At 36.1% G+C, this 25,350-nt stretch overlaps 1 protein-coding gene across 24 annotated transcripts in view; it reads right to left on the minus strand.

The window, feature by feature from the left end:
* The window catches only part of AFDN (afadin, adherens junction formation factor), an 85,658-nt gene extending 62,228 nt beyond the window's left edge, over positions 1-23,430 (minus strand). For 9 of the 24 annotated variants that reach the window (XM_017745845.1, XM_017745802.1, XM_017745792.1 and 6 more), the window contains exons 1-12: positions 23,209-23,429; positions 21,573-21,688; positions 19,864-20,027; positions 19,253-19,413; positions 18,132-18,289; positions 12,588-12,699; positions 12,047-12,214; positions 10,627-10,671; positions 5,627-5,721; positions 4,617-4,879; positions 3,040-3,109; positions 799-914 (exon numbers count right to left, since the gene is read on the minus strand). In XM_017745845.1, coding sequence (XP_017601334.1) covers positions 799-914; positions 3,040-3,109; positions 4,617-4,879; positions 5,627-5,721; positions 10,627-10,671; positions 12,047-12,214; positions 12,588-12,699; positions 18,132-18,289; positions 19,253-19,413; positions 19,864-20,027; positions 21,573-21,688; positions 23,209-23,383 — 1,643 coding nt within the window. In that variant the 5' untranslated portion in view covers positions 23,384-23,429. Of the gene's footprint in view, positions 1-798; positions 915-3,039; positions 3,110-4,616; positions 4,880-5,626; positions 5,722-10,626; positions 10,672-12,046; positions 12,215-12,587; positions 12,700-18,131; positions 18,290-19,252; positions 19,414-19,863; positions 20,028-21,572; positions 21,689-23,208 lie in introns of all 24 variants that reach the window. The other 15 variants (XR_001865703.1, XM_017745788.1, XM_017745774.1 and 12 more) reach the window with 7 other exon arrangements.
* Between the last annotated feature and the right edge of the window lie 1,920 nt (positions 23,431-25,350).

The following is a 25,350-nucleotide window of genomic DNA, read 5'->3' on the forward strand; positions in this document are numbered from 1 at the left end:
TCTTTTCTCTCTAGTGAATAATAAATCAATTTAAAGGTACAAAAAGCTTCATACTGCAAGCTCTACAAATTGGATCGCTGCACTTTTTAACCCTGAAGCACATTTACCTTACCTTTCATCCATTTATCATAGCTGTTCACCTAAATTTAAAAGTTGATTTATGTAGACAGCAATACAATCTTGTATTTTTTGAAAAATTTGAAAAAAAATTCTATTCACATAATCACTGATTTGCTGAGGTGGGATAGGAGACACTAGAGATCATCTGATCCAACTTCCCTGCTCAAAACAAGGTCAACAAGAGCAAGTTGCTCACTACCCTGTCCAGTCAGGTTTTAAGTACCTTCAAGGACAGAGACTCCACACCTGCTGACAGCAGCACAGTAGACATAGCAATGACCTGGTTATTTCACTTTCCAGAGTAAATCACATTAACTTGCCACTGACAAATGAAAATTTTAAGTAGTTGTACTTTTGTTATTGAAGACATTTCATATGACATGCCTAACAACAAATCAACAATGTGACATGACTATCAGCCTGACTTTATAAAAAGAGAACCACAAATAACAGATTACTGAAGCAAAAGATTAGTTTTTTGGATTTTTTTAAGCATGGTGAAGTTTTTTGCTTTGGTTGTTAATCCTAGGGTTTACTTGGGGCGAGATCTCAAAGGAACTCTCATTTTCCATAGGGGAAAACCGGATCATTTAAAATACTTTAATGCAGTGCTTGATCTATGGGAAAAACATATCTGTTTTTTGGATTCTGAGAAGTAATGGATCCCACGTTTCCTACCTGCTGTCCTGTCTGCGGTAATCCTGCTGGTCTATTCTAATCATCGGCTTCACCATTCCTCGCTCGGCTGTGCTGGATGCGGATGATGTCCTGTCACCGTCCAGCCTGCTGGTGCTCTAATTCAAAACAGCGGGACAGGTGCTTAGCATGCAAGCACTGCATTAGCCAGTATTTGTGCCTAACACCACTAAAATGAAGTGTCAGTCTGAGGCTTGAAAAGAGATGGGGAAACAGAAGAGGGGAGTATGGCACAGAGAGCAACAGCTCAGCAGGCGTTTTCACCACAGTGAAGCACTGAAGAGCCTGCTTCCAATTCAACAAACAAAGGCCAGCTAGGAGCAGCTCTTTGTTAATGCACTGCTAGAATTTATAATGTAGCTTTCTAATATCTTTAATAAAAAGTTGCATAGCTACCACAAAATAAGAATGAGTTGGGAATTAAAACTTTAGGTAAGAGACAAAGTTAAATATATTTACAAATTTAAAACTGGCCATGCTCCCCGACTCTGCTCCTGCAATAGTTCCAAGTGCTTACACTACTGATCTGTAACATAATTTATCCTGATTTTAAGGAAAGTCTGATCTGCCAGGCAGTACAAAATTTCCAACACAAGAAGGGGCAATTCAAACTGTGTTATTTTTTTATGTAACACTTAATTTGTTCTCTTTTGGTGTCCCATGCTCCTTAATAGGAAGCTTTTAATTTATGATTTCTAATTCAATCAAACCCTATCAGGAATGGGGCAAACATGTTGCTTTAAGCAGCAAAATAAATAGAAATTATTTTCAGCATAAGGAATTGAAAACAGGACATCAGTAAAATATGAAGTGTTTCAACATTTCATAAGAAATTTCTAGGACTAAATAATTTGCTTCGACATAGGAAAACCTGCCAACAAGTGCATCTCAAAACAAGGGTTTGAACTAAATCACTTTTCACCATCACATCTCAGAGAACTTTCATTAAACTTACTGTTACCCCTTTTCCAAACAGAAAAGCAAACTTAGAAGAGAGCAAATGTTAGAAAATGAGTGATTCATCAGTGATTTAACAAGATGTCGTACACATTCTCAAACAGTACAACTAAAAAAGAAACTAAACTTTTTCCATTAATCCCTAGGTCCACTAGAAGTATTTTTCTAATGACTGTGAATAGGATATGAAGTATGCTATATAATAAAGCCAGAAACTCTTATTCTGAGAAATTTTAAGCCATTTTATTAGTTTACAAAGTTTCTGTTCCTCGTTCTAAAATATCACTAAATAAATTCTTATCAGAAGTAGGTAAAAAACACATACAAGATAAGAGAAAGCACTATCACAAAGCTACAAAGAAAGTAGAGAAACTGAATCAAAAGACTGTGGTAAGAAAACAAGACTAAAAATACATTCAAAAGCTATCAGAGTTATTAATACCTACACTGCTGTATTAATGCCACTAAATATTTACAAATATTTCAGTTTTGTAATGGTAGAAATAAAACATAAAAGAGAATACATTTCTGGGAAGATTACTACATCTCATACTGCTGAAATAATTCATTCTCTCATTTCATCTGAGGCATGTGATCATAGCAAGTAAGACATTAACCATTGTGTCATTTACTCTATTTGTTTGCTCCTGGAAAATGCAATTCTGACACAAAATCTAGTAACAAAAAGTGCAGAAAGAAAGCAAGAAAATATTATCACCTCATAAAATGTTTATGACTGCAGAGACAGTTTGCTTAGTCAGTGTGCGTACAGGAGCTCTATTGAAGTCTACAGTCACATCCATTAAATTTTAAAAGCCTAGTTAAATTAAAATTGAACACCTTTTCACATTTTATATAAAACATTTATTTACCCCATCACACATGACAACAGCCATATGCTACACACACAAGGTAACAATGTACCAGTTCTAACAAGAATCTCTACCGAATGTAATCTGCTTTCCATAAGTCAAATTGGGGAGGAACTACTTCAGGTTTGGAGAGTTTCCCTTTCTAAAAAATGTTACTATTCTTGACATGAGATGCACGCCCAGTGCCAACACAAACTGAAACAAAAGGGTTTTGGGGAAAAAAACCCCCAAAACTAAAATAACAAGGCACGTGATATCTGAGCCCATCCACAAGGAAAAAATGGCTGGCGAGACTGATGAATTGGCCACACTTCCCCAAATACTACTGATGTTGTAATTTTGATTTAACTTATACATGCCCTTATTTATTGCTAACTTAGTCATAATACAGTACCTTGCTTGCTGGTAATGCTGTTCCACTGTGAATATCTCCCTCCAGATCAAATGTGGTTTCCTGGACAGCTCTATAAGCAAGATAACATTTCCAGTATGTTTTAGAAATGGTATCGTTAAACATTTAACAAACAAGGAACAAAGTAACTAAAATTAATAAATTAAAATTCAAGGGTTATACCATGAGTCCAGTTAATACTAACTTTTTTTAATACTGCAATAGTTCTTTATACTAATAATTCTAAAAATATTTATACAGAATTTCATTTGCAAAAACAGATTCTTAGCTAATTTCCTCCCAGTCAAGCGAGAAAACATAAATACACATAAAAATAATACACATAAAACATGTTCATGGCATTGTATTCACTACAGTAGACTAGCTACAATTTTTTTCTCAGCTCTTTAGTATTAAATGTACAACATAATGTAAATAATTCATAAATCATAGTAATACATATTACTATCTCCTTAGTCCAAAGATTTTAAAAAATATTTGATTGTTCAAGCTGCAACAGCCCTTTGCCATAGATTTTACTGTCCAGATAAAGCCCTGCAGTAATACAGTGCTTTCCAGTTGACTGTAAACCCCCAAGAACACTTATTTATTTATCTGCAGGCTAAATGCAGAATGAACTCAAGATTTCAGCAAGAATATTACATGACAGCCACATGGCTGGAAGTCTTCCTGCAGACAGGGCCTACAAAAAGCATAGTGTCCTTCCATATGAAAATGAAGTGGAGAAAAAATGAAAATGTTTAAAGCATGCATCTATATTAACTCAGCAGATAAGCTTCTTTTCCTAGGTATCTTTCTCTCACTCATCTCCAAGCCAATTTGTTACTTTTCTAAATGGCATTATACAAGAATGTGTATATTAACAATAGTAGCCTCATTTGGACCCAGAGAAGACAGAATGTTGGTTTTTTCCCCTGCAATACAAACTGATTTTAAGATTGCTTCTTCTGAATATTTTTATAGCCATTGAACAAACACTTGCACTCCTACGAGTCACTATATCTGTGATCAGTATTTTTATTATGCCCCCATGACAAACATGAATGAAAAACAACAGGGTGGACTTCGACTGCTAGTCCTTGCAACACAGAAACTAGAGGGTAAGTAATCACGCTATAAGAAGTTGTTGTTATATTGTTATATAGTTCCCTGTCTTCACAGTCTCATTTCATGATTACGTCATTTCCAATTCCTTTTAGTGGAATTGTGAAAGTTATAATCCGAGAAAAAACAAAAACCAGACTCTCTGAAAATATTCAGCAAATTCTTGACTTTTCCTGGAGCTTAGGTGAACTGTGAAATACAGGAAAATAACGCATTATAGTGTTTTTCACACAGAAGTGAGCATGAGGAAAACTTTTTCATTATGAAGTACTCAAACAAGACACTTGCTAATCCTACATAAAATCACAAGGTGGAGCTCAAGTATTAAAATTATATACTTAACACTTTAAATGAGTTCACACTCTAGTCACTGGCCATTTATAATGCTCTCATTCTCTTTTTTTTCCCAAGGCTCCCCTTCTAACCTCAGGAGGAAGAAACTAAATCTTACTCACCCAGTCTTGTGTCTTGGACCTTTGACCATAAGACTTGCATCAGTAGATCTTTTGGAAATAATATGGTCCTGAGTAGGATCCACAAACTTAAACACATGAGAAGACCCAAACTGAACCTTCATTCCACTTTGCAGCATGGTGGTTTCTGAAATACGCTGACCTTCCACATAGGTTTCAGCATCAATGCTTCTCGGGGTAACAGTAACAACTCCATCCATATTAGTGAGGTCACAGTGATGAGGCTGAATTCCTGGACCAAACAACTGGGAATAAAATTAATTAACATAGAATGAATTAAATTACACTGCAGCAGAAATAAAAAAAAAAAGACTAAGATATAGCTTACCCTATTTACAAACTAGTAATTTAATTTTGATTATGAATTTAACAAAGATGAGTGGTACTAAAATCAGTGAGTTTCACTTCATTATTCAATGCAACAAAAACAATAAAACACACATTAACTAACATGTCCAGCAGACATCCCTTGATGAAAAATTTTTCACTCTTTTGGTCATATACTGTTTTCTTCCTCTTGCTGTTTTATATGAAATCTTGCAACGCAAGTAATTATAAATCAACTAACTGCACTGACATGGACCCAGGGTGCTGTAAGAGACTCCCCGGCATGAGCTTCATACAAATATGCTTGTTTCATACTCTTAAAAAATCTTGCCTCAAAGAGATTAAGACTAGGACTTGAAAGTCATTAAGCAATTACAAAAACACTGATATGCATCATTTGATCCAGTTACATAAAAGAAAACCTCATTTTAAATAATAAACCCCTTAACTAATAAAAAACTTTACTATAATAACAAAATCCTTCTCTTAAATCAAGAGTGGAAGTAAATTAAAACAGATAATGACCATTAACACAAAACTGCAGCAATATTTTACCCTTCGAGCTCTCACAGGTATTCACAGCATATTTTATTAGTTTCCACAATTACATATAACACACCAGAGATCAGATCTGTACTGTAATATGAATCTGCTTTTTTCTGTACCTGAATGGAATTGTCATCAAATTTTTCAGTTCCAACTTCAGTGACACTTAATTGTAGACGATAAAGCTTTGGCTTATCTCTGGAGTCAGAACCATCTGTACAGCAAGCAACAAATATTAATTTGCAAGTTGATAAAGGTCAAATGTTCACACAGTATTTCTTTATCACCTCAACTTAGTTCAGAATAGCAGTGTTCAAAAAAAAAAGGAAAACCTGGGTGACATTCTTTCAAGATTGTTGGGAACTTGATTGTTCCTCGTAATGTAAGAACACTGAAAGTAGAGAAATCCTACTTGGAGCAGCTCTTTTCTACAAATGCAAAGAACAAAGTAATCAAGAACTACTATTCTGAACATACTCTGAAAAACCTTCTCTATTTCCTTAGTAGTTTAAGCAATACAACAGTTTTTGTAAATCTCTAAGATTCTATATGGGTATACCAGTATGGGTTTAGAAGATTAAGAAAATAAAACACCTGCAAATCCCTACATTAGTAATATCTATGGATCTTACTAAAGTACACATTATCAGCTATATCTACTGTCAAGTGGTCCACACACCAAACTGTTTCTAATTCATCAGATACTGAAATAGAGCAACATTAAAAGACAATCTCACAAAATGTTTACCTGTGAGAGCTTTAGTCTTAGTATATAGGACTTTAGCACTTCTGGCCTTATCTTTATAGCTCCATTGACCTATATTTTTACCTCTCAGAAAATGAGGTAAAAAATAAAGTCCAACTTCCTACTCTCTTCAGAAATACATACTGCTCAAATAGAATAAAATTTCACAAAATCCACTGGACATACGAAGTGTACACAATTTAGCTGGTGCCTTCACAGGCTAACATAAATGGGTTTCGGCATACATATAAATCCTCCCCACTTCCCAAAAAATCCTACAACTTTTAAATACTGGTGGAAACTGAAGTAATACTGTCATTTCTGACTTCACTCCAATCCCCTCTCCAAAGCAAAGCTGTAAAAAAGAGAGGCTGCAAGACAACAATTGGCTTACCTATGGAAATGAACAATGATTTTGAATCATCCCCAAAAAAGTGTTAGAGAATGTTATTAAAGCCATGGCACATACATTGATACAGTCTGCACTAGGCTCCTAGTCATCTTCAAATTTTTAAGTGGAGTCAATATAAACAGAAGCTCCATAAATATAGCTGTAGACTCCCAGCATTACTACCAATATCTGTTTATTAAAATCAGAATGCAAACCACTTAACCATAAAGTGGAATTAATAAGCTTCTCCCAGATTGGATGGGATGTTATTGGGACATAAAGACACCAGGCACAGTTAGACCATAGACTGGTACTGTAAATACTGAAGTTAAGTGCTGATACTATAGTAATATGCAGCTACTGAACACAGAAACACTATCATAGCATTAGTATGTCATCCACCACAAAAGAAGCACTAATCATAACACCACTCACCCCTCAAACATCTTTCAGGTAGAGGCATAAACCTTTTATTAAATCCCTGTATTTGAGTCTTAGAGAGGCATACATTTAATATCATTGTAACCCAGAAGAGATAATGCTAGTAGAATGTCTTCAGCAATTTGAATTGTGTGCAATTTTAAATACTTAATAATGCTAAATCAGAAATTACATGGCTGCATCTTCAGTATCCCTAAATGCAGACATGTAATAGATTACTGAATGCATTTGGCTGCTTACACCAAATTCCATAAATTTTTATTATGTCTCCCCACAATTTACACATCAAAACCTAGAGTAGCTCTTTCATTTATTTTTTTAGGAATCCAAAAGTCAAGTATTTTCTCCTCCTACCCACATCCTAGTTTGGTAAAAGTGGCACCCACGTGTGTGTGTGCGTGCTCTCACTCAAGAAATGTATTTTAGTATCACAGTGTTTCTGCTGAGGCAAATTCTCTGCAGTGTCCATTGTGACTAGAAAAACACCTTGTATTAAAACCACAGTACTAGATACAAATGCAATTTTTTCTCCCCACAAAAAGGAGAAAATTTTAAGGAGTTACTCAAAGTTATTTGGGTTATTTTTTATATTCCATCAGCAATAAAAGCCAATTTCTACAGAAAAAGGTATCTTAATCTTGAAGATAATTACAACAAATCCTAAGAAGAATGAAAGGCCTTTTTGATCTAAGGGAGGGATGCAGGAGGGAAGGAAGGTTGTGCTATACTACAGTGTAAACAATAGAGAACACAGTATCATAACAGTCACCCCAGGACAACCGTATTTCCTGTTTTTCAACAGCTGGAACCTCACCTAAATGGTATTTGGAATGTCTTCCTTATAACTCACTACAGCAGGATACCCATTCTGCCATACCTGGGGCAAAGGCCCTACTCCCCAAGCCATGACAGTCCATGAAGGCTGATCTTAGCAAAGGACACAATACAAACAGATTTCATTACTTGGTTTATGCACCTAAGAGTCACCATCCACACTTCAAACAGTAATGTTATAAAAAACTCTGTAGTGAACAGGAGTGAATAGTCACCATAAGCACATCAAGTCAGTGGTTTGCAACACAAATGTGTATTTTTTAAGCACTAGAAAAAACCAAGACAGGCCACCCTTCATATATGTTTTAAATGTGTTAGTTCACCACTAAAAGGTGAATCATACACCACTTTGAAAATTATAACTTCAATTGATTTCACTAGTCCAATGCTTGAAACAATGCTGGGAAATAGTATTGACTTAGCACCAGACTGAACCAAATGATGAAGATCAGCTCAGAGGAAACAAATAAGCCCAAAGTTTAACAAAAATGGCCACACAATGGACTTTACCTATTGAGTTAAAATTAGTTAAATTTACATTTGCAAAGCACATTTCCTGTACAAGTGGCTGACTACTAAGAGTTTAAAAACTAATAAGCTTAGGAGATGGTTGGGCAGATCTGAAATACCATGCTGAATTCAGGAGATAATTCTACTATCAAAGTTCAGACGAGATGTGTACTGCCAGCAGAAAGAGCCAATAGTAAACATTTTTTTATTGTAACAGACAACAAAGGTAATGTGCAAAAGTGTTACACATGCCGTACTGCAGTTCTGTTCCCAGAAAGAAGGTTGGCCAGGGAAACACCCTGGCTAAGGCTTTCCAACTTCTCCAGCCTCCTGCAATTCCTCTTTCCAAGTTGTTATAGCTACATGTCCTCCACATCTCCCACTGCTATCTGTTCTACAGCTCAAGGTTGCTCTTTTTTGTGCTGAAGCAGGGAAAAAGCCTTATGGGTTTGCCTTTTTATTTTTTATTTGTGCTTTGTAATTTTAATTTCAGGCTTGTAGGATCTGAGGCTCACATCTAAAAAAATGGGGGTTTGCCATTTTTCTTAGCCTTTAAATAATTATGATTGAACAACTGAAGTTATTAACATCCCTGAAGTCATCAAAAGCCATATTCATAGATAATACAGACAGAATCAGCCATTCAAAGTGCTGCTGAATGTCACTTCTATTACTATCAGATTCATCTCAGTTTAATGGTTCATTCACATGACGTGGGTACAGAGACAATTGCTGACTGCCACATTTACAGCCACAAGCTACTGAAATGCATCCTCTACCATACAGAATCTAATCTTCAGTCAATGAAACAGTCGTACAAACAGCAACATCAGCAGCTGTGGAGAAGTGGAAAAACTGGACACACTTCACTAGCAAACTTCCTAAATTTGTGCAATTGCACAGGGCATGAAAGCGAGTCTGCTACGTCCTCCTGCAAAAACATAAACAGCCACTGTTTTGACAGGAGGACATTTCTACTGGAGTTACTTCTGTAATAAATTCAAGTATCCTAAAGTGATTTTTTTTCCAAAGACACAGTCTAACTCCAGAGTATGAAGACCTCTTTTTCACACACTGAGATAAAGATTTAAAAAACTATTTTTTTTTTCCAGTGACATGTAACCAAATTTCAATCTTCCTAGTTAATGGTCAAGTGTTCCTGCAGAGCCCATCCATGCTTTTTAGTTCAGCACACTCAATGAAAACTTTCTGCTCTCTAGAATAACAATGTTAATGGAAATAGAAGTCTGAATTCAATTCACATAACTGAGCACTGGATTCAAGTTTGAATACAGTTCTTTAAACCCCAGTATGGTACTCCACAATCATAAATCACTCCATAATCATAAAGGAAAGGGTGAGCAACACTGAAAACCACATGCAGTTCTTCTATAGCAGTCCAGGAAATAAAGTGAGGAAACAAGAAAAAAATGTAAGAAAAGGAAAAAATATTTTGGTACACATTTCACAATGAAAAGAAAATGGCTTTGTATTCTTGTCTATTTGGTCAAACCAGAACACATCTGCACATTACTCTACACTCTAAGAAGAATTAAAGATCCATAACAATTTGTACATTAGGCTATCAATTTCAAACACTACAGAAAAAACTGAACAAGTCTCTACTGTCTGAAGTGCTAAATCTTTGACATACACCACTAATGTTAGACAATACCACAAACCAGGCAGCAGAAATACCAAAGGACACCATGGAATACCAGGGAGTAGAAACTGAGGTCATTTTCCCAGGGGTCCAAACACTATTTCACATAAAAGTCATCACAGATTTCATCCACTGGATCAATACAGTCAAACACTGAAAAGCACAGTTAAGTTCCATGCCATTTACCCAATACATGTTTTAACTATGAATTCTGCAAACAGATGGATCAAAGAACTTTTTAGTTCTACTACAACACTGCTTGTACACCACCCTCTGAAATTTAGCTGTTAACCATAGCTCCAAGGCTGAACTCTTTGGGTAACAGTACATTCATGATTTATCTGATATTTTTTCGCAGATCAAATAATTACATGGCAGCTGACAAAACAGATAACTACTTCACAGAAGCAGTCCCTTGGAAAAAAACCCTTAAGACAAATAAGATAGTCCTTCATTTGTCATAAAGAAACACAAGATTTACAGTCGGAGAAGTTTTTAGTGACTAATGAGAGAACAGTATCAAATACAGCGTTACCTTCGTAAGCGTGATAGTTGTAGTAGGCAAAGTGATTCCTTCTCCCTGGGGTTAGAAACACATGCAGAGGACCCAGGTGAAGGCAGCACCAGCAGAACAGATACCATGCAGAACATGCGGAGGAGGGCAAGAAAAGAAAAGACAGGAAAGGGTGAAACCGTAGCCAGACAACACCTATTCAATTTGTAAGGATGAAGCTTATTAACTCTTTCAATTTTAGAAACTGTGTAGAATATAAAGACATCAGTACTACAAAGCTACTGAATGAAACAATCCTTATTGTTTAGAGAAGTGACAACAAGCTGTTAGAAGAAAAACACGAACAATAGGTCAGTCCCACAGGCAATGTGTGAAGCTCAGCACACAGCGCTGACACCTGCGGCACTTCAGACTGGGTTTACTCTCTCCGTTAATGGGCGTCTCTCGCCCCTGCCAGAGCACAACATTTTAATACTAAGCACTACATCCCACAAAGAGAACAAGAAAAGAAATCAACAGTACTACTAAAGAACCCAAAATATTAACATGCAAACCAAACCTCAACCTGTAGAACATGATAGTACATTTCATATATTCTGTGTACTGATAATTTCATCTGGATTTAAAATAAACAAACAAAACCCCCATACTCTTTGACCATAAATTTAACCTTTTTTTTGAAGTTCTGATCAAGCAAAGGTTTCAGCACCAATTGCCAACCTTGCTTCCCAAAAGGAACACCAGCAGACTTCAAACAGTAACATTTACTTGAATATCTGAGCGTATTCAAGTTACACTTAATAGGAAAAAGAGATGTATATAAGTCAATCACCAAAAAATGGAAGTCCTTATCCAAATCTATAAACATAAGGACGATAGATATTAAGAGCATAAGTTGTGTATGTTTTATCAGTAGTTGTGCTATACACAATCAATCCCTCCTGGCTGTCCTAGATCATAAAATTAATTGCAAATTACCACAAAGCCCAGAGAGTTCCAAATATGACAAAATAAAACTCAGCCTTGCCAGTGATTTGAAAGTTCCATATAGGCTGAAAAATGCTTAACATCTAAGTTTGATTTAAAAATTCATGTTCTTATCATGTTCAAACATGTGGTTTTTCCATGTATGGCACTGTCAAATACCAGATATGCTACAGTGTACTTGTGAATGCAAAGCAAATCAGATTTAAGGTTAGTAAATAATTTCTCCCCTTTTTTCACTCCAAACATTTGCTGCTAAGATTTTGATATTACAGCAATACACAGCTCTACCTTTAGTTAGCTCCAATTCAGAATCTGACATCAGAAAAACAAATCATGTGGCACAGACTTCCTGCCACATCAACTTCCTTGTGCTTACAAAGAAAGTCTTATTTTTGAAAAATCCAAATGACTATATAATAATGCAATTTAGATTATTAAATAACCAGAATTCTACCTGGGCTTAATTCTACCAGGTATGGTAGTTTCTCAGGAGGAAGACAAGAGCCATAGCCAGACCCGTCAACTCTTTCCTTCCCCTTTAATGGCTTTCCATCAGTTATCTTCCTGGTTTTCTTTGGGACATAATCAGGAGGCCGCCTTTTCAACTGGAAGACCAGTACTCCTAAAACACAGCATTATACATCGTTTGAGTCACACTGCCAGTGAATAAACACACAACCAACATCTGTTAATCTGCAAAGTGTCCCATAGGATTACTTTCAGCTTACTAAATTCCTGTCACTTCTTTAATTTTTCAGTATAGTGAATAATTTAGAAACTTTAGGATAAAATGCAAAACCTTTCTACTACCTAATTATGTAATACTACAAACAGTGTATAATGAAACAGTAAATAACTCTAATACTCCCTAGTATTTTAAGTGCCCAAAACCAAAACACGCTGGAATATATGTTAGAACTTCTTCCTTTACAGAGGATCCACAACATGGCTTACAACCCAAGGCACAAAAATACCTTAAAGGTTTTTGGACATACCTTTATCACTAGGCCACTCCCTGAATATCTGCAGTGGACACTCATCATCATCAAGAATAGTTTCTTTAGCACCTTTATCATCAGAGTGCTGAGCACCAGGAGGCAGCACAACCTAAAAAAGAATTAATCAGTTTTCAGAGCCATTAGTGGACAATTAGAACATTCAGGGTTATATCCTCTGATTACTTTCTTTGCACATGTTGTTTATAACAAGAGATAAGGCCAAAGAATTCAGTAACTTGGAATGCATTTTGTTTTCCAAGATTTTCTAATTCTCCTCTCTTGCCTCTTGCTACAGGTTAAATCACACTTCCCAGAACACCAAGTAAGTCTAAAAAGCAAAGAAAATCAAGTTATGCTTAAAGTAGACAAGATCATCTTTCAGTAAGAAAAAATCATTCCAATTTCTCATCAGCTAAGACAAAAAAAGAAAAAAAAAAAAAAATCTGTGGAGATGATAGTCAAAAACAACAGGGCAGATCAATGCATAGCACAAATGCTTGAGCGATTTATAATGCTTTACCATTACATTTTTGTGGTAGGTCTGCAGACCCATTTATCAGCTTTAATGCATCAGATTACAATATATATTAATTTAATGAGCATCTTTGATCAAGAACAGCTGGTTACAATGATACAATAGAAAAAAACTAGATCAAAACATCAAGAAATAAAATTATGAGGTTTTATTTACACAGAAGTTTACATGAAAAGGTGACCAGACTTGGTTATAGAAAATTCACCACAGTGAGTAAAATGTAAAGGGCTGGATAAAAACCACATAGGGAAAATCTGTGGAGATGATAGTCAAAAACCAAAACTGAACTTTCCATTTTTATTTCACACATTGGAATCAGCCTTTCATTTTGCTAATGCCATTCTGCTAACACAACATATCTGTATCTTTAGAAAAGACACAACAAGCTGACAAAGACTATGTCATACCTCCTGCATCCTTGTCTTCCCCTAAATTTACCTGGTCTACAGAAGGGACTAAGGGCACAACTGGAGTATTTCAAACAATTGCTTCATGCTGCCTAGCTCTGAGGAAGAAACAAAACCCTTTTGGAACAGAACTACAGACTGTTCCTACCTTTTACAGCTATATCCTCACAAGGCAGAGGAAGGGGGAAACCTTGATTCATGAAATCTGATCTTAAAGGAGACACAGCCTGTAATTTCATGCAATACTGCTCCCCGCAGCAATCAAGAACAAGTAACAATGACAGGCAGTATTACAGTTATTAAAGACAGATCTTTCAAAGCTGAATCAAAAAATAAAATAAAATACATTGTACTCCCACATTTGTAATCCTAACAATGTTATTTAAATTCATAGACAGTTCTATTTTAAACAAACTACTCCAAATTATTTCCATCTCTGAACTACGACCAAGATAAGACCTTCTGAAGTGATGCAGCCATTGGCTACAGCATCCTTCTATGCTGCAGCCCTCTAGAAACTTTCCACTCTCATTTGTTCCCTCCTTTCCACACCCTTTTCTGTGTTAACCAAGTTCCCACAGATCCACCTCAAACATCCTTTCATCTTCTTCCAAGCAGGAAACAAGTACATTTAAGATCAAAAGTATGTAATCTCTAAAACATTTTCTATGCAAAACTGGGCTAAACATAGGACTAATTAAATTATCTTTAATTAGATTTTCAAATAGACAAAATATTATAAAAGAAGGAAAACATTAAATTGTATAAACCAGAGGGAAACAGAAACACATCTACAGTCAAATCTTATCTTGCCAAGCCACTCTATTTCACATCTCAGATTTTAAAATCAATTATACCTACAGGATAATTAGGTTAACACTGTGTTTAAAGCTATATTCAACAAGTAACAATCTCAAAATTCCAAAGCCCTTGACACAGAAGGTAACCAGTTACAATGCAAGAAATACATGCATACCAGAAGCTGACCAATACTGAACTGGGAAGGAAACCTAAGAAAAACCAAATGCAGTGAAGCCAGAGGAACAGAGGAGATACAAATGCACAGGTGCTATTTGAACCTGATACTACTTCTACCATGGAACTTGGATAAGCACCGGTACTCAGCACTGGGTTTAAGGGCAGCAATGGTGAAATAGACAAGCACTGCTCCCCTCATCCTCCCTGCCAGTCACCATTCCCCTCATCTCTTAGGAAGCATGAGCTGGTAACTCAGACATACCTCACTTTAAAAAGGTCTGTGAGCTAACCTGTAGGAAGATACAAAACACCACGCATGTGAGCTCCTGCACGCCAGGAGGCTTCTAATCGTTATGATGCCATTTTAGAAAACACCTCTGGTTTAGGCAAATGCTGCCTCAGTGCCACCCACAAAACTGGAATTCCTACATTGCAGAATAATGGAAAAGCATGGTAACAAGTCTATGTAATGCCTGGGTTTTGGCTTAGGGGTAGAGATTTGCTTGAGTTTTTCAAAAGAGATGCACTAAAATATGCTTTTGTGAATTTTCATCTATACAGGCTGCTGAGATCAAGCACAGACATTTCACTGATTTCTGCAACAGAGATGGGTCAAACCAGCCTAATATCACAAGTTTTGGAAGCAGTCTATAAACTGAACCAAACACAAAACTGAGAATTAGACAAAATACACTCTGCTTCATCACGAGTCTACTCTTAAGTATATATAAATTATCATAAAGTCATTCCATTCTATATTTATTAATTTAAAATGCAGAGAAACATGCAGAAAATACAAGCTAAGAAAATTTAAATGAAGACCATAGCAACTTTGGACTTAAGTTCCAAAGCATTTGTTGGAATAAACAAGTAAGGGAGTATAAAGCCCCCTGTGATAAGTAATATATAGAGATCAAGCGATCAGACCCGTCCATAGTAAAAGTCTCACACAAGAAAAACCCCATGCTGTAACAGGTCTTCAACAAGCTCTTCTGTCATTTTAATGTTTTTTAAGTAAAAACCCTCATATCTACTGTATATTTGAGTACATCTGCTAATTGTAATTAATTAATCTACAATCTTCCTTACAAACTGGGAACACAGGCTTTGCACATCCCCCTACTAAAACAAACCAAAAAAGCCTAACAAAACAACAGCAGCGACAACACAAAAAAAAACCACAAAACCCCTGCAATGGATCTTGCTAAAATACTTAATGCCTTATGTCTGTAACAACTATTCCTTAAAAAAACTATTCACCAATAAAACTACTCACCATGAAATGCGTATTTTTGCTTGACATTACAAAAAGTTATTAATGCCTTACCCTCAAGTAAAAAATAAATGCATTCTAAAAACAAAAGTCTAATCAAGATTCTGCTTTCAAGAGTTAACTGTTTTGCTGCATGCCTGAAGTCTAATGCCCCAAGTGAATATGCACAGGTAGCTTGGAAGATTGTCTAATTAATTTGACATCTTCAGAGATGTGCAGTGAACCCCATATTATTCAGGGAAACTCAAATCAAGCAAACTGAAGCAAACAAAACACACATTGGAACAAACTGGTGTGTACTTGCTTACACAGAAGAGCACTTTAGAAGTCGGCATAAGGGTACAGCCTGATACACTGCAAACCAATGTATGAAAGCAAATAACCAATAGGAAAGTGCCATTTACAATAAAAGTTGTCAGAAATGTTATGAAAAGGTCTTACAATGTTTATCTTTCAGCTGAAACTTCAGGAGTCATCTTTATTACAGGTACTTACACAGCCTTATAAATGTTTTGTCCTCTAACTTAAAATTCATCTTAATAGTTAAGTAAATTCAACTGCTTAAATCTTCAAAGATGACACTCACCTGGACTCAAAGAGAACAAAATGTTTCAAAATCCCAACCAGTAAGAAACTGAAGTTATATGTTCCACTGATAATAGCTGAACTCAACAAAATGTAAAGAATAGGAACATGTGCAGGATCTGTCTTACACAGAATACTGTAAAGTGTCAGAAGAACAGGGGCAAAAGGCATACACCAGGGCCAGAGAACAGCTATGAGACTTCAATATAAAGGAGCGTGCCATTGAACCAATTCAGTGGTGCATTTGCGAGTTTCCAAAAAAAGAGAACCATGATTAAAGACACATCAGGTTAATTATCGGCCTTTTTAATATTTCAAGCAAGGAAAGCAACTTCATAAAATATCTGGCAAAAAAGCAATTTTAAAATCTAGATTTAAAATACTCAACTTTATTAATAAAAGAAGAACTATCATATTAAAAGCCAAGCACTGTATCAGCACAGGATGGCCAAGCAAATTTTAGCCAACTACAACAACTTACTGTCAGCAAATAAGGTCTGCTACACTTAAGAGTTATAAAAACTGATCTGCTATTAGTCAGTGACGACCACTCGTATACCAAATGTAAACATAAGCACATAATTTATATCAGTTCAGGAACTGACTGTATGAAGATGTCTTACTCGGAAAATACAAAATATGTTCCAGAAGTGCTTCCCAAAAAACTAACGTAAAACAATTTCTTTTGCAGCAAAGACTTCAATAACTTTTCCCAAGATCAAAGCAACATTCGCCAGACAAAATCTACATTAAACATCCTCACACAAGATCAGAAAATAGGAAGCAAGAGGGAACACTACCACTACAAAAAGAGTAACTCGCAACAGTTTCCTAGGTAAAGGTGCAATCAGTCCCTAATAAATTCCCTAATATTCAAAGATTTCGTAATACTTCATAATAAGTCTGAACTAAACAGACTGAAGCAAAACTATCTTCCAAATTCAGCCTCAATGCCTCTGCTGTACCTAATACGGATACAATATCATGAGAAACTTTTTCCCCATTTTTTCTACATTTTAAGGAGCAAAAAATGCAAGTTTATTAGATAAGTTACAGTCAAAAATGTAATCAAACACTAGACTCAAACAAGGATCAGTATTTTCAAGCCTCACTGCTCTCCCTGAGAACACAACATGGTCAGAAGTTTGTAATCGTTTATCAGTACTGCCCATGGGACTTTTTGATTAAAGCCACACCTCTAAGAAACAACAATTCTATGCAATTCATTTAGAGCTCCTAAAACAATTAAATTCTGAAAAGAAGAGGGTTACTTCAATCTTTTGTAATTTGTAATGAGGGTCAGCTACCACTGCAAGGTTTGAGGAAACAGTACACAACATACACCTTTTACAATGGAGCTCACCTCAGCACTTCCACTTCTGAGTGGACACTCTTAGTTCAGGGAAATAGCTTTGTACACAAATTTAGGTATCCACAGGATGAACTATTAGTTTATACATCTGTGAATCATCAGCACACTTAGTGGTATAAAGCCACAGTGCCAAATGAAGAAATATGCCATTTTCAGTATTAATGTTTTTCTATATAGAAAGCAGTAATTTAGTATGATTGCAAGATTAAAGTTTTAAAAACAAAAAACCTGACATGTCACTTCACAATTCCTGAGGCTGTTAGATTTAGGGGAGGAAAAAAAAAGTTAGTCATGGAACTAATCAAGTCATTCTATTTAGTTTAGAAGCTACTGCTAGAAACAAAAACCAACCAAATATGAAATATGAGAGGATTGTCTTTTAGTAACTTACACGAGCAATACAATAATCCTTGGGATTTTCTTTTTCCAGACCATATTTTTCCAGGGCTTCAACAACTGCAAAGTCTGCAGTATCTGTAGTGGACAGCAGGATTGTCTTGTATGGTATATTTGGTTTTAAACTGTCTGCATAAATTCTCAGCGTCCCACCTTGGAAACAAAATGGAATTAACAATGCAACCAGAGAATAAAAAGAGACTTGAAGTAATTTATTTTATTTCTAACAGAATATCTCTTCAGAAATAATTCCATTACTCTACTAATACAAGAAAAATTACATAATATCCCCAAAATACATTTATCTCTGCCATTGGTAAAAAATCTCCAGTGATATTTCCATAATTTATCTAATGAAGTCTTTTTTCCCAGTGTTTCACTATGCTTAGTATTACATTAAGTTAAAATGAAACAGTGGCAATGACTGGTTGAAGAACAGACCTTTCCTATCCTGACAGGAAGTTTGTGCTGATCTTCAAGAATTTCCCCTCTCTTTAACAAGCCCATTTAAGACTTCCCTCTAGACAATGTTTTCTACACCTCTCTTTCTTCACTACTCTTCCATGAACAGAATACATCATTTAAGATTTTATCAGTTCTAACATTGCTTCACTTGTTCTTTTCTAATGGTGTTTATACAATCACTGTTGTTATATCCCCACCCCATGAATGAGAAATACTTAATCATTGTTATTCACAAGATCTACCAGAATCCTTTATGCAGAACAATCAGTCCTTTACATCCTTTATTTACGACACTGACTGAATTTTCTCTTTCAGGACACTCAGCTTGTTCTTAGTACAATGAATGCCAGTTATTTCAGCAGCTTCCTCCATTTGCCAGTCCAAGTCCATCCTTCCTTCTTTCCCAGTTTAGCACTGTTAGCAAGCTCAACGAGCATACTCACTCTCATCAGTCTACCCTCCACTGAAAGCTTTGCCTCACACTCATTATGGAACACCCTCCTGTGGAGTTCTTACACCACAGATAAACTAGCCATGTGCAAAAAATGTTGGAAAAAACAAAAGTCAAATTTACAGGAGTTGCTGGCCGTAAGAATATTCTCGCAGTAAAACGTTTACTGTTTATAACTTAACCAGAAGAACTTAAAGTACCCGAGTCTGGTCTGCCATCAGAACTGCGAAATTCCTGCATTCTCTTCTCTAGTTTTTGCTGTCGCCGCCGTTTCATAACCACCTCAGGATTGGATATTGTGCGAGTGAAGCTGGTCTCAGGCATATCTTTGTAAACCTCAGCTGCAAGGCGAAAATTCTCACTGCCAAGTTAGTTTAAATAAAAAGAATGTCATTAAGACCTTAGAATACATATATCCTCATTACTTCACAAAGGATAAAAGGGCAGCAGGATTCGCAGACACAGGAGCTCATTTAAGTTATTGTAAGATGGTTTCTACATGCATCTCACTTTTGCTAAGGTTAATGCTGTTCATATACCCATGCTCACCTGAAATAAACAACCAATTTAAGGACTGCTAGTTGCTAGTTTTCAAAGAAAACAAGAGGTCTTCTACCTCTTAAAGATGGGGGCAGAGGGAAAGGCATTAAAGAAACTTTACATTACACCCCTAACTTTATTATAAATTTCCAATACTGCAAAGCATGGGAAAGCTGAGTCAGCATGTGCTTGCAAGTCATGTTTTTTCTTTTCCTAATGCACTTGAAAACAACTATCATTTAATTTTTAAAAGTAAGTTTAAACCACTTACATATCATCCCCATGAAGAAGTCTATCATCTTTATCTGATGCTTGTCGCAATGCCTCTTTCTCACGTCTCTTTTTCTCTTTTTTTTCTTTTTTTGAGAGAGTTCGTTTGAAATTCTGAATGACTCCCTCTTTTTCTTGTTTTTCAGGCCCATTACTCTGAGCTTTCTGAAATAAATGAGTTGAAAACAGCTTCCATCAATTTCAGTCCAAAGAAAAGTTAGTATTGGTTTTAACTTTGCAGATGAATCTGTTTAAGACACAGTATCACTAGCCTGAAAAACAACACTCCAGGCAACAATACTCCCTTACACAACGATGGGACTAATGCTCTTGAGAAAAACACAGAGAAAGCAAATATAATGTCATGTTTCAAAGAAGGTATGAACTGATGCTACTCAAGAAAGTGAAGAAACTGCAGAATTTTACTTGAGTAATGCCTGGTATCTACCCCAAGTAATGTCTTGGCCCCAAAAGGCTAACTGAAGGCTGCAAAACAAATTTTGCTTCAAAGTAAAAATACTCTGTAACAACGCTGTGCTTAATCTGCTCTCAAGGCAACTGTGTTGGAGCACCAGATAAGAATAAACTGCAAAAAGAAAAACATCACTGAGGACTTTTTCCTCATGGTGTATTTTTCCAAGTTGTCCTCCCAGTATTCTCTTCTTCAATTCCTGCTCCTTGCATACACAAGATACCTGTAATCCTAGGCTCATTTGCCTTCTGTAGAGAAGATTACAGAGCATGAGAGAAAGAAGATGCAGATTTTCTCGCTTCTATCAGGAAGTGAAGAACACAGAGAAGGAAGATTGAAGATCACTTAGTTCAATTAATAGGAATAGCAAGGTTGGTATGTGTAGTGCAAGACACCATTAACTTTCCCTTCTACCCTGAAGCATGGGATGTATCCTGTAGTCAAAAGCACAGTCGAGGCTCATGTACCTATACCCAAAGCACCTCTAAAATTAACAAGCTCTAATTCCAAGAGCAAAGGAAATTTAGCGCTCAGCACAAGATCTTGCTTTAAGATAGCCCACACTGAACAGCATGTTTTCCATAGCTATAAGCAACCAAGCTACATATAATATATGCAATTATATGACTTCAGGAGCCAAAGTCTAATCTAATCTAATGTTTAAATTGCTAATATTAAAGCAAACTTTTGTATGGCTGATGTTGGCAGCTCCTTCATTTTGCATTTGTAAGAGAAAAAAATAATCAACAACCAAAAAAACAAAACCAAACCAAAACAAAAAAACCTGCACAAAAGAAAGCGTCTTCCATTATTTTTTTCAAGAAACAGAATGTTACCTAGGGAGGTAATAATGTTTAGCTCTTTAACTCCCCCTGGCATTCCCTTTTAAAAGCTTTGCAAGAGGCAGGATTACTGGTATCTGGCACCATATACTATCTGAGGAAATTTTAAAGTCATCATAATAGAACAAAGCAAGCTTTAAGTTCTCCAGGCATTACATGTTCCAGTACTAGACAGCTACGTGGATCACAGCATCACCATCCATCTGAAAGATAACAAAAATGCTGTGTTGCAAAGATGGACTTTAAGTATCTAAAAATACTTGCTCCAGATATTGAAGGTCATGAACAGCAGTTGTTTCCAAGAATTAAAAAAGTAGAAATTTTGTTTTCCTATATAAGCAACCCCCACACATTTCAAAACTGCAGTTACCACTAACATGCTCCATAAAGACTCACCTTTGGAGGAATTGTATCATTTTCATTCTTGAGGACAAACCTTCCCTCTCGATCATCTTTGTTCCAGTTTAACTGTACAACAAGAGGCTTCTCATCTACATCTAATCTTCTTTCTTCTTCAAAACAATGAAAAGCAGTAACAGTTACTTGGCATCTCAAGAGCAAAGATATTTAGAAATAAGTTAAGCTCTTAAAAAAAACCAAAAGGTTTGCCTAACAGAACACATCAAATGATGCTTTCCTGTTAAGTACAGGGACAGAAAGCAAGCTTGGGAATGTAGCCTTACATGTCCCCTTTCCAGCAATGAGCCCAAGTGTATTCTATGTATTTACATAAGCTAAAGGTCCCCATAAGGTAGTCTTGCATAACTCCTCTGTCAGAACTAAGTGTGGGAACACAACATTACCACTCTGGAGAACTTAGATCTAGAGTTAAAATGTTTAGAAATTTGTAACATCCTGGGACTTCCAAATACTAATTTTTCTCATTTTAAATTTACTTTAAAGTAGACCACAGTCTGATTGCAGCCCAAGAAATACTATTCTACAAAGACTGCACAAAAATAAAGAAGATTACAAAATTTAAAAAATAAAATAAATCAAAAAGCCCCCCAACATTATGTAGATCTGTGAAAAAATTTCATTTAGTGTATTACATCTATTTTAAGTATATGGAAAAACAATTGACAGAGTGGTTAAAAAACTTAAGCAAGTCTTGCACTTGACTTTCCCTTTGAGAAGTAGGAGACAGTAAGTATGCACAGGAAAACAATGATGTCTTCTTAGTTACTTCTATTTAGTAAGAAACACTCCTATTGATTGAGGCACCTTGCATGCCTCAGTCATCTGTTAAAAATCAGAAATTTGCTCTGCAAAAATACCAATTTCATTTTGACTACAGGTACAGTGCTAAGAGATTTTTAAAGAAAGCTAAAGTAGAAAAAAATTAATTATTTTCAGTCTTTCAAATGCAGAATTTAAGGTCGTTCAAGCACTTGTGTGAACTTCTGAAGTACCGAAAATAAAAAGCACAACCAAAAGCTAGTTTCTCCTGTATCTGTCTCCACTACCACCACACACACTATCACCTTCTAATCTGAAACAGACAAATGCTGGGAGTACCAAAGGCTATTTAGATATCCAAGTTCTTCACAGTTAACATTAGGACATTTAAGAAACACAGTGGCTTCAAACAATATTAAGCTGAACTTCCCCCAGTTCAGCAGTAAAAGAACATGAGTTATAAGGCTACCTATCAAAGGCCCACAACTTCAAAGAACAGAAGATGTACTCTTAACTGCTCCAATTTAACAATCCTAGTCTCCCATTTTAAGTTTAGTTGTTACCTACTAGTCCTAAAAATAGCAACTCTCTCACAAATGTCAACAAATTAACAGGATGTCAATTACAGCGTTTAATAAATCATAATCAAATCTTACACAAACCGCAGGCCTGGTATACATAATTAAGTTTTGAAAACCACTCCCCAAAAAACAATTAGTAGCAACATATTTAGGAATAAAAAACCCACGTCTCAAGTGTTTCAGAAGCTGGGGGCAAACCTAAAGATACTTTGGCTGGGAGTAGATTTGACGGTCATGTGGATGCAGGAAGGACTTAATGAATAAATACAAACCTCCACTGACATGCACTTCATAAAGTGAGTATTTAGGGGATGACAACATTCGCATGTCTGGTCGAAATTTCTCTGCAAGAGTTTCTATCACATCTTGAGTTGTGGCAGTACTAGAGACACGGATACATTTTGTTGCAAAATTTCCAGCTGCTTTGTCTTGGAAGTAGAATCTCATTACTCCATGAAACTCGAGATCCTGTAAGGAAATAAAAATACATATCTGAGTGCTGGCTAACAGTTATAAGGTTCAGAGTTCTCTTATTATTCATTAGTTACAAATTTATTATGAAAATATCAGACCTTCAAATATTACACTGGTTTTCAAAATTTTCGTGACAGTAGAATTAAAAAACAGGACTATAAACTTGGGGAAAAAAAACAAAACAAAAAACAGGCTATCCTGCAAAAAGAAATTAAGGACTATATATTATTGAAAATACTGAACTTGAATCTTTAAGTATTCAAATTTACAACTCTTGTCAGGAGAATTAATAAAACTTCTTTTCTAAAACCTAGAAACCTAGAAAACCTCTTTTCTAAAACCCAGAAATTAGTCTTGAAGACTAATTGAGAACAGGCCCCTGCAGCCAAACCCTGTAAAAGTGTATGCTCACAGAACAGCAGTGTGTCTCAAAGAGAACAGCTTGCTGTCACAGAAGTCACAGAATCATCTTTTCTCTCCTCCTTCCACCCCTTCATGCACTCCTCTCTCACGCTGGCATCTGTTTGTCCCAGAAACAGCCTGTTAAAGAAGTTAAACCATTTGACTTGTTTGTATTTTATATTTTAAGAAAGGTTAGTAGTACAGCTACTAAAAGTTAGTTTGGTACAGCTCCCTAAAGATTCTGTGAGGGAAAGAAAGTTCCAGGACCAACACAAGCTGAAGAAAGGGACTGCAGCTGTCAGCCAGGTGGCTACACTACAACTGCAATGGCAATCTGTTCAAACTATTGTAAATTCACATCCTCATTTGTGTTTGCATTAGCCATTGGAGCTCGTGCTCTACTGCAGCACACCAAACTTCAGGAGGATACTGTCTGCTCATGCTACTCCACTACTGCTCTGAACAACAACTCCAAATTCAAATTTTACTTCCCCAGTGGTCTCCACCTGGTCAACTTTTGCCCTTTGCATAAATCCCAGCAATCATGGGGCCCTGCACTCAAGAGGAATTATGGATATCCAAGTCTCCAGTTGACTTTGCCAGGTTTACTCTACAGTTTAATAATCATTGCTCCTGTCTTCACTCTCCAGAGGCTTTGAAATAGGCAAATCTTTAAGTGTTGAGCACCGTGATAGATTTCATGCTAAGCACAGCCCTTTCCAGTGCTACATCTGATCACAGGACACACATCACAACATTTCTTTGAACAGCAAAGAATCGAGGTATTTATTGAAGCTACTCTATCATTCAGAAGGACCTTTGTGAAAAGAAAAGAAAAAAGAAGAATATTTCAAAAGGAATTAAAAAGTTAAATAACCTACACTTAGACAAACATCTGTGTCACCTAGATACATGCAGAAGTAAGCACTGTTCTTCCCAGGATACTCCCAAGCTTACACCAATACAGCAGCCCAAAGAAATGCACCATGGACCTAGACAATGGCTGATTGTGTTTTATTGCCTTTGTTATCCTAACAATTTACAGAATTAATCCTTCTGAGCTTCTGCTGTTCCCACAGAACTACCTATTGTACTTCCAAACCAGTGTTCCTTCCTGCAAGGAGTTACAGTTTCCACATTCCTCACTCCAAACTCCCACCTCTGCATACACTCTGAACTTAGCTGCAATTACACAAAGGTTCTCAATTCTTCAGCCGTGAACATTCACCTCTGAAAACTATCCTGACCATTTAATTTCTTGTCTTAATTATATATACCAAATTATTAACTAATTATCCATACAAGGACTTACCCCTCTCATGCAGAAGGCTACCAAATGACTTCTGGAAATTCTACCTACCATAGCAAATTGGAGCTCCCTTACATGTGTTCTTATTAATGCCTTCAATGAATTCCAAAAGGTCTGAAGCACAACTTCTTTTCTAAGTTCTGTTGACCATTCCACAGCGTATTATAATAGACACCACGTGTCCATGAATTCTGTAGGTTAATGCAGTTTCTACTCACACAGATAACAT

Source organism: Corvus brachyrhynchos, unplaced genomic scaffold (genome assembly GCF_000691975.1).
Source record: "Corvus brachyrhynchos isolate BGI_N302 unplaced genomic scaffold, ASM69197v1 scaffold70, whole genome shotgun sequence".
Taxonomy (NCBI): domain Eukaryota; kingdom Metazoa; phylum Chordata; class Aves; order Passeriformes; family Corvidae; genus Corvus; species Corvus brachyrhynchos.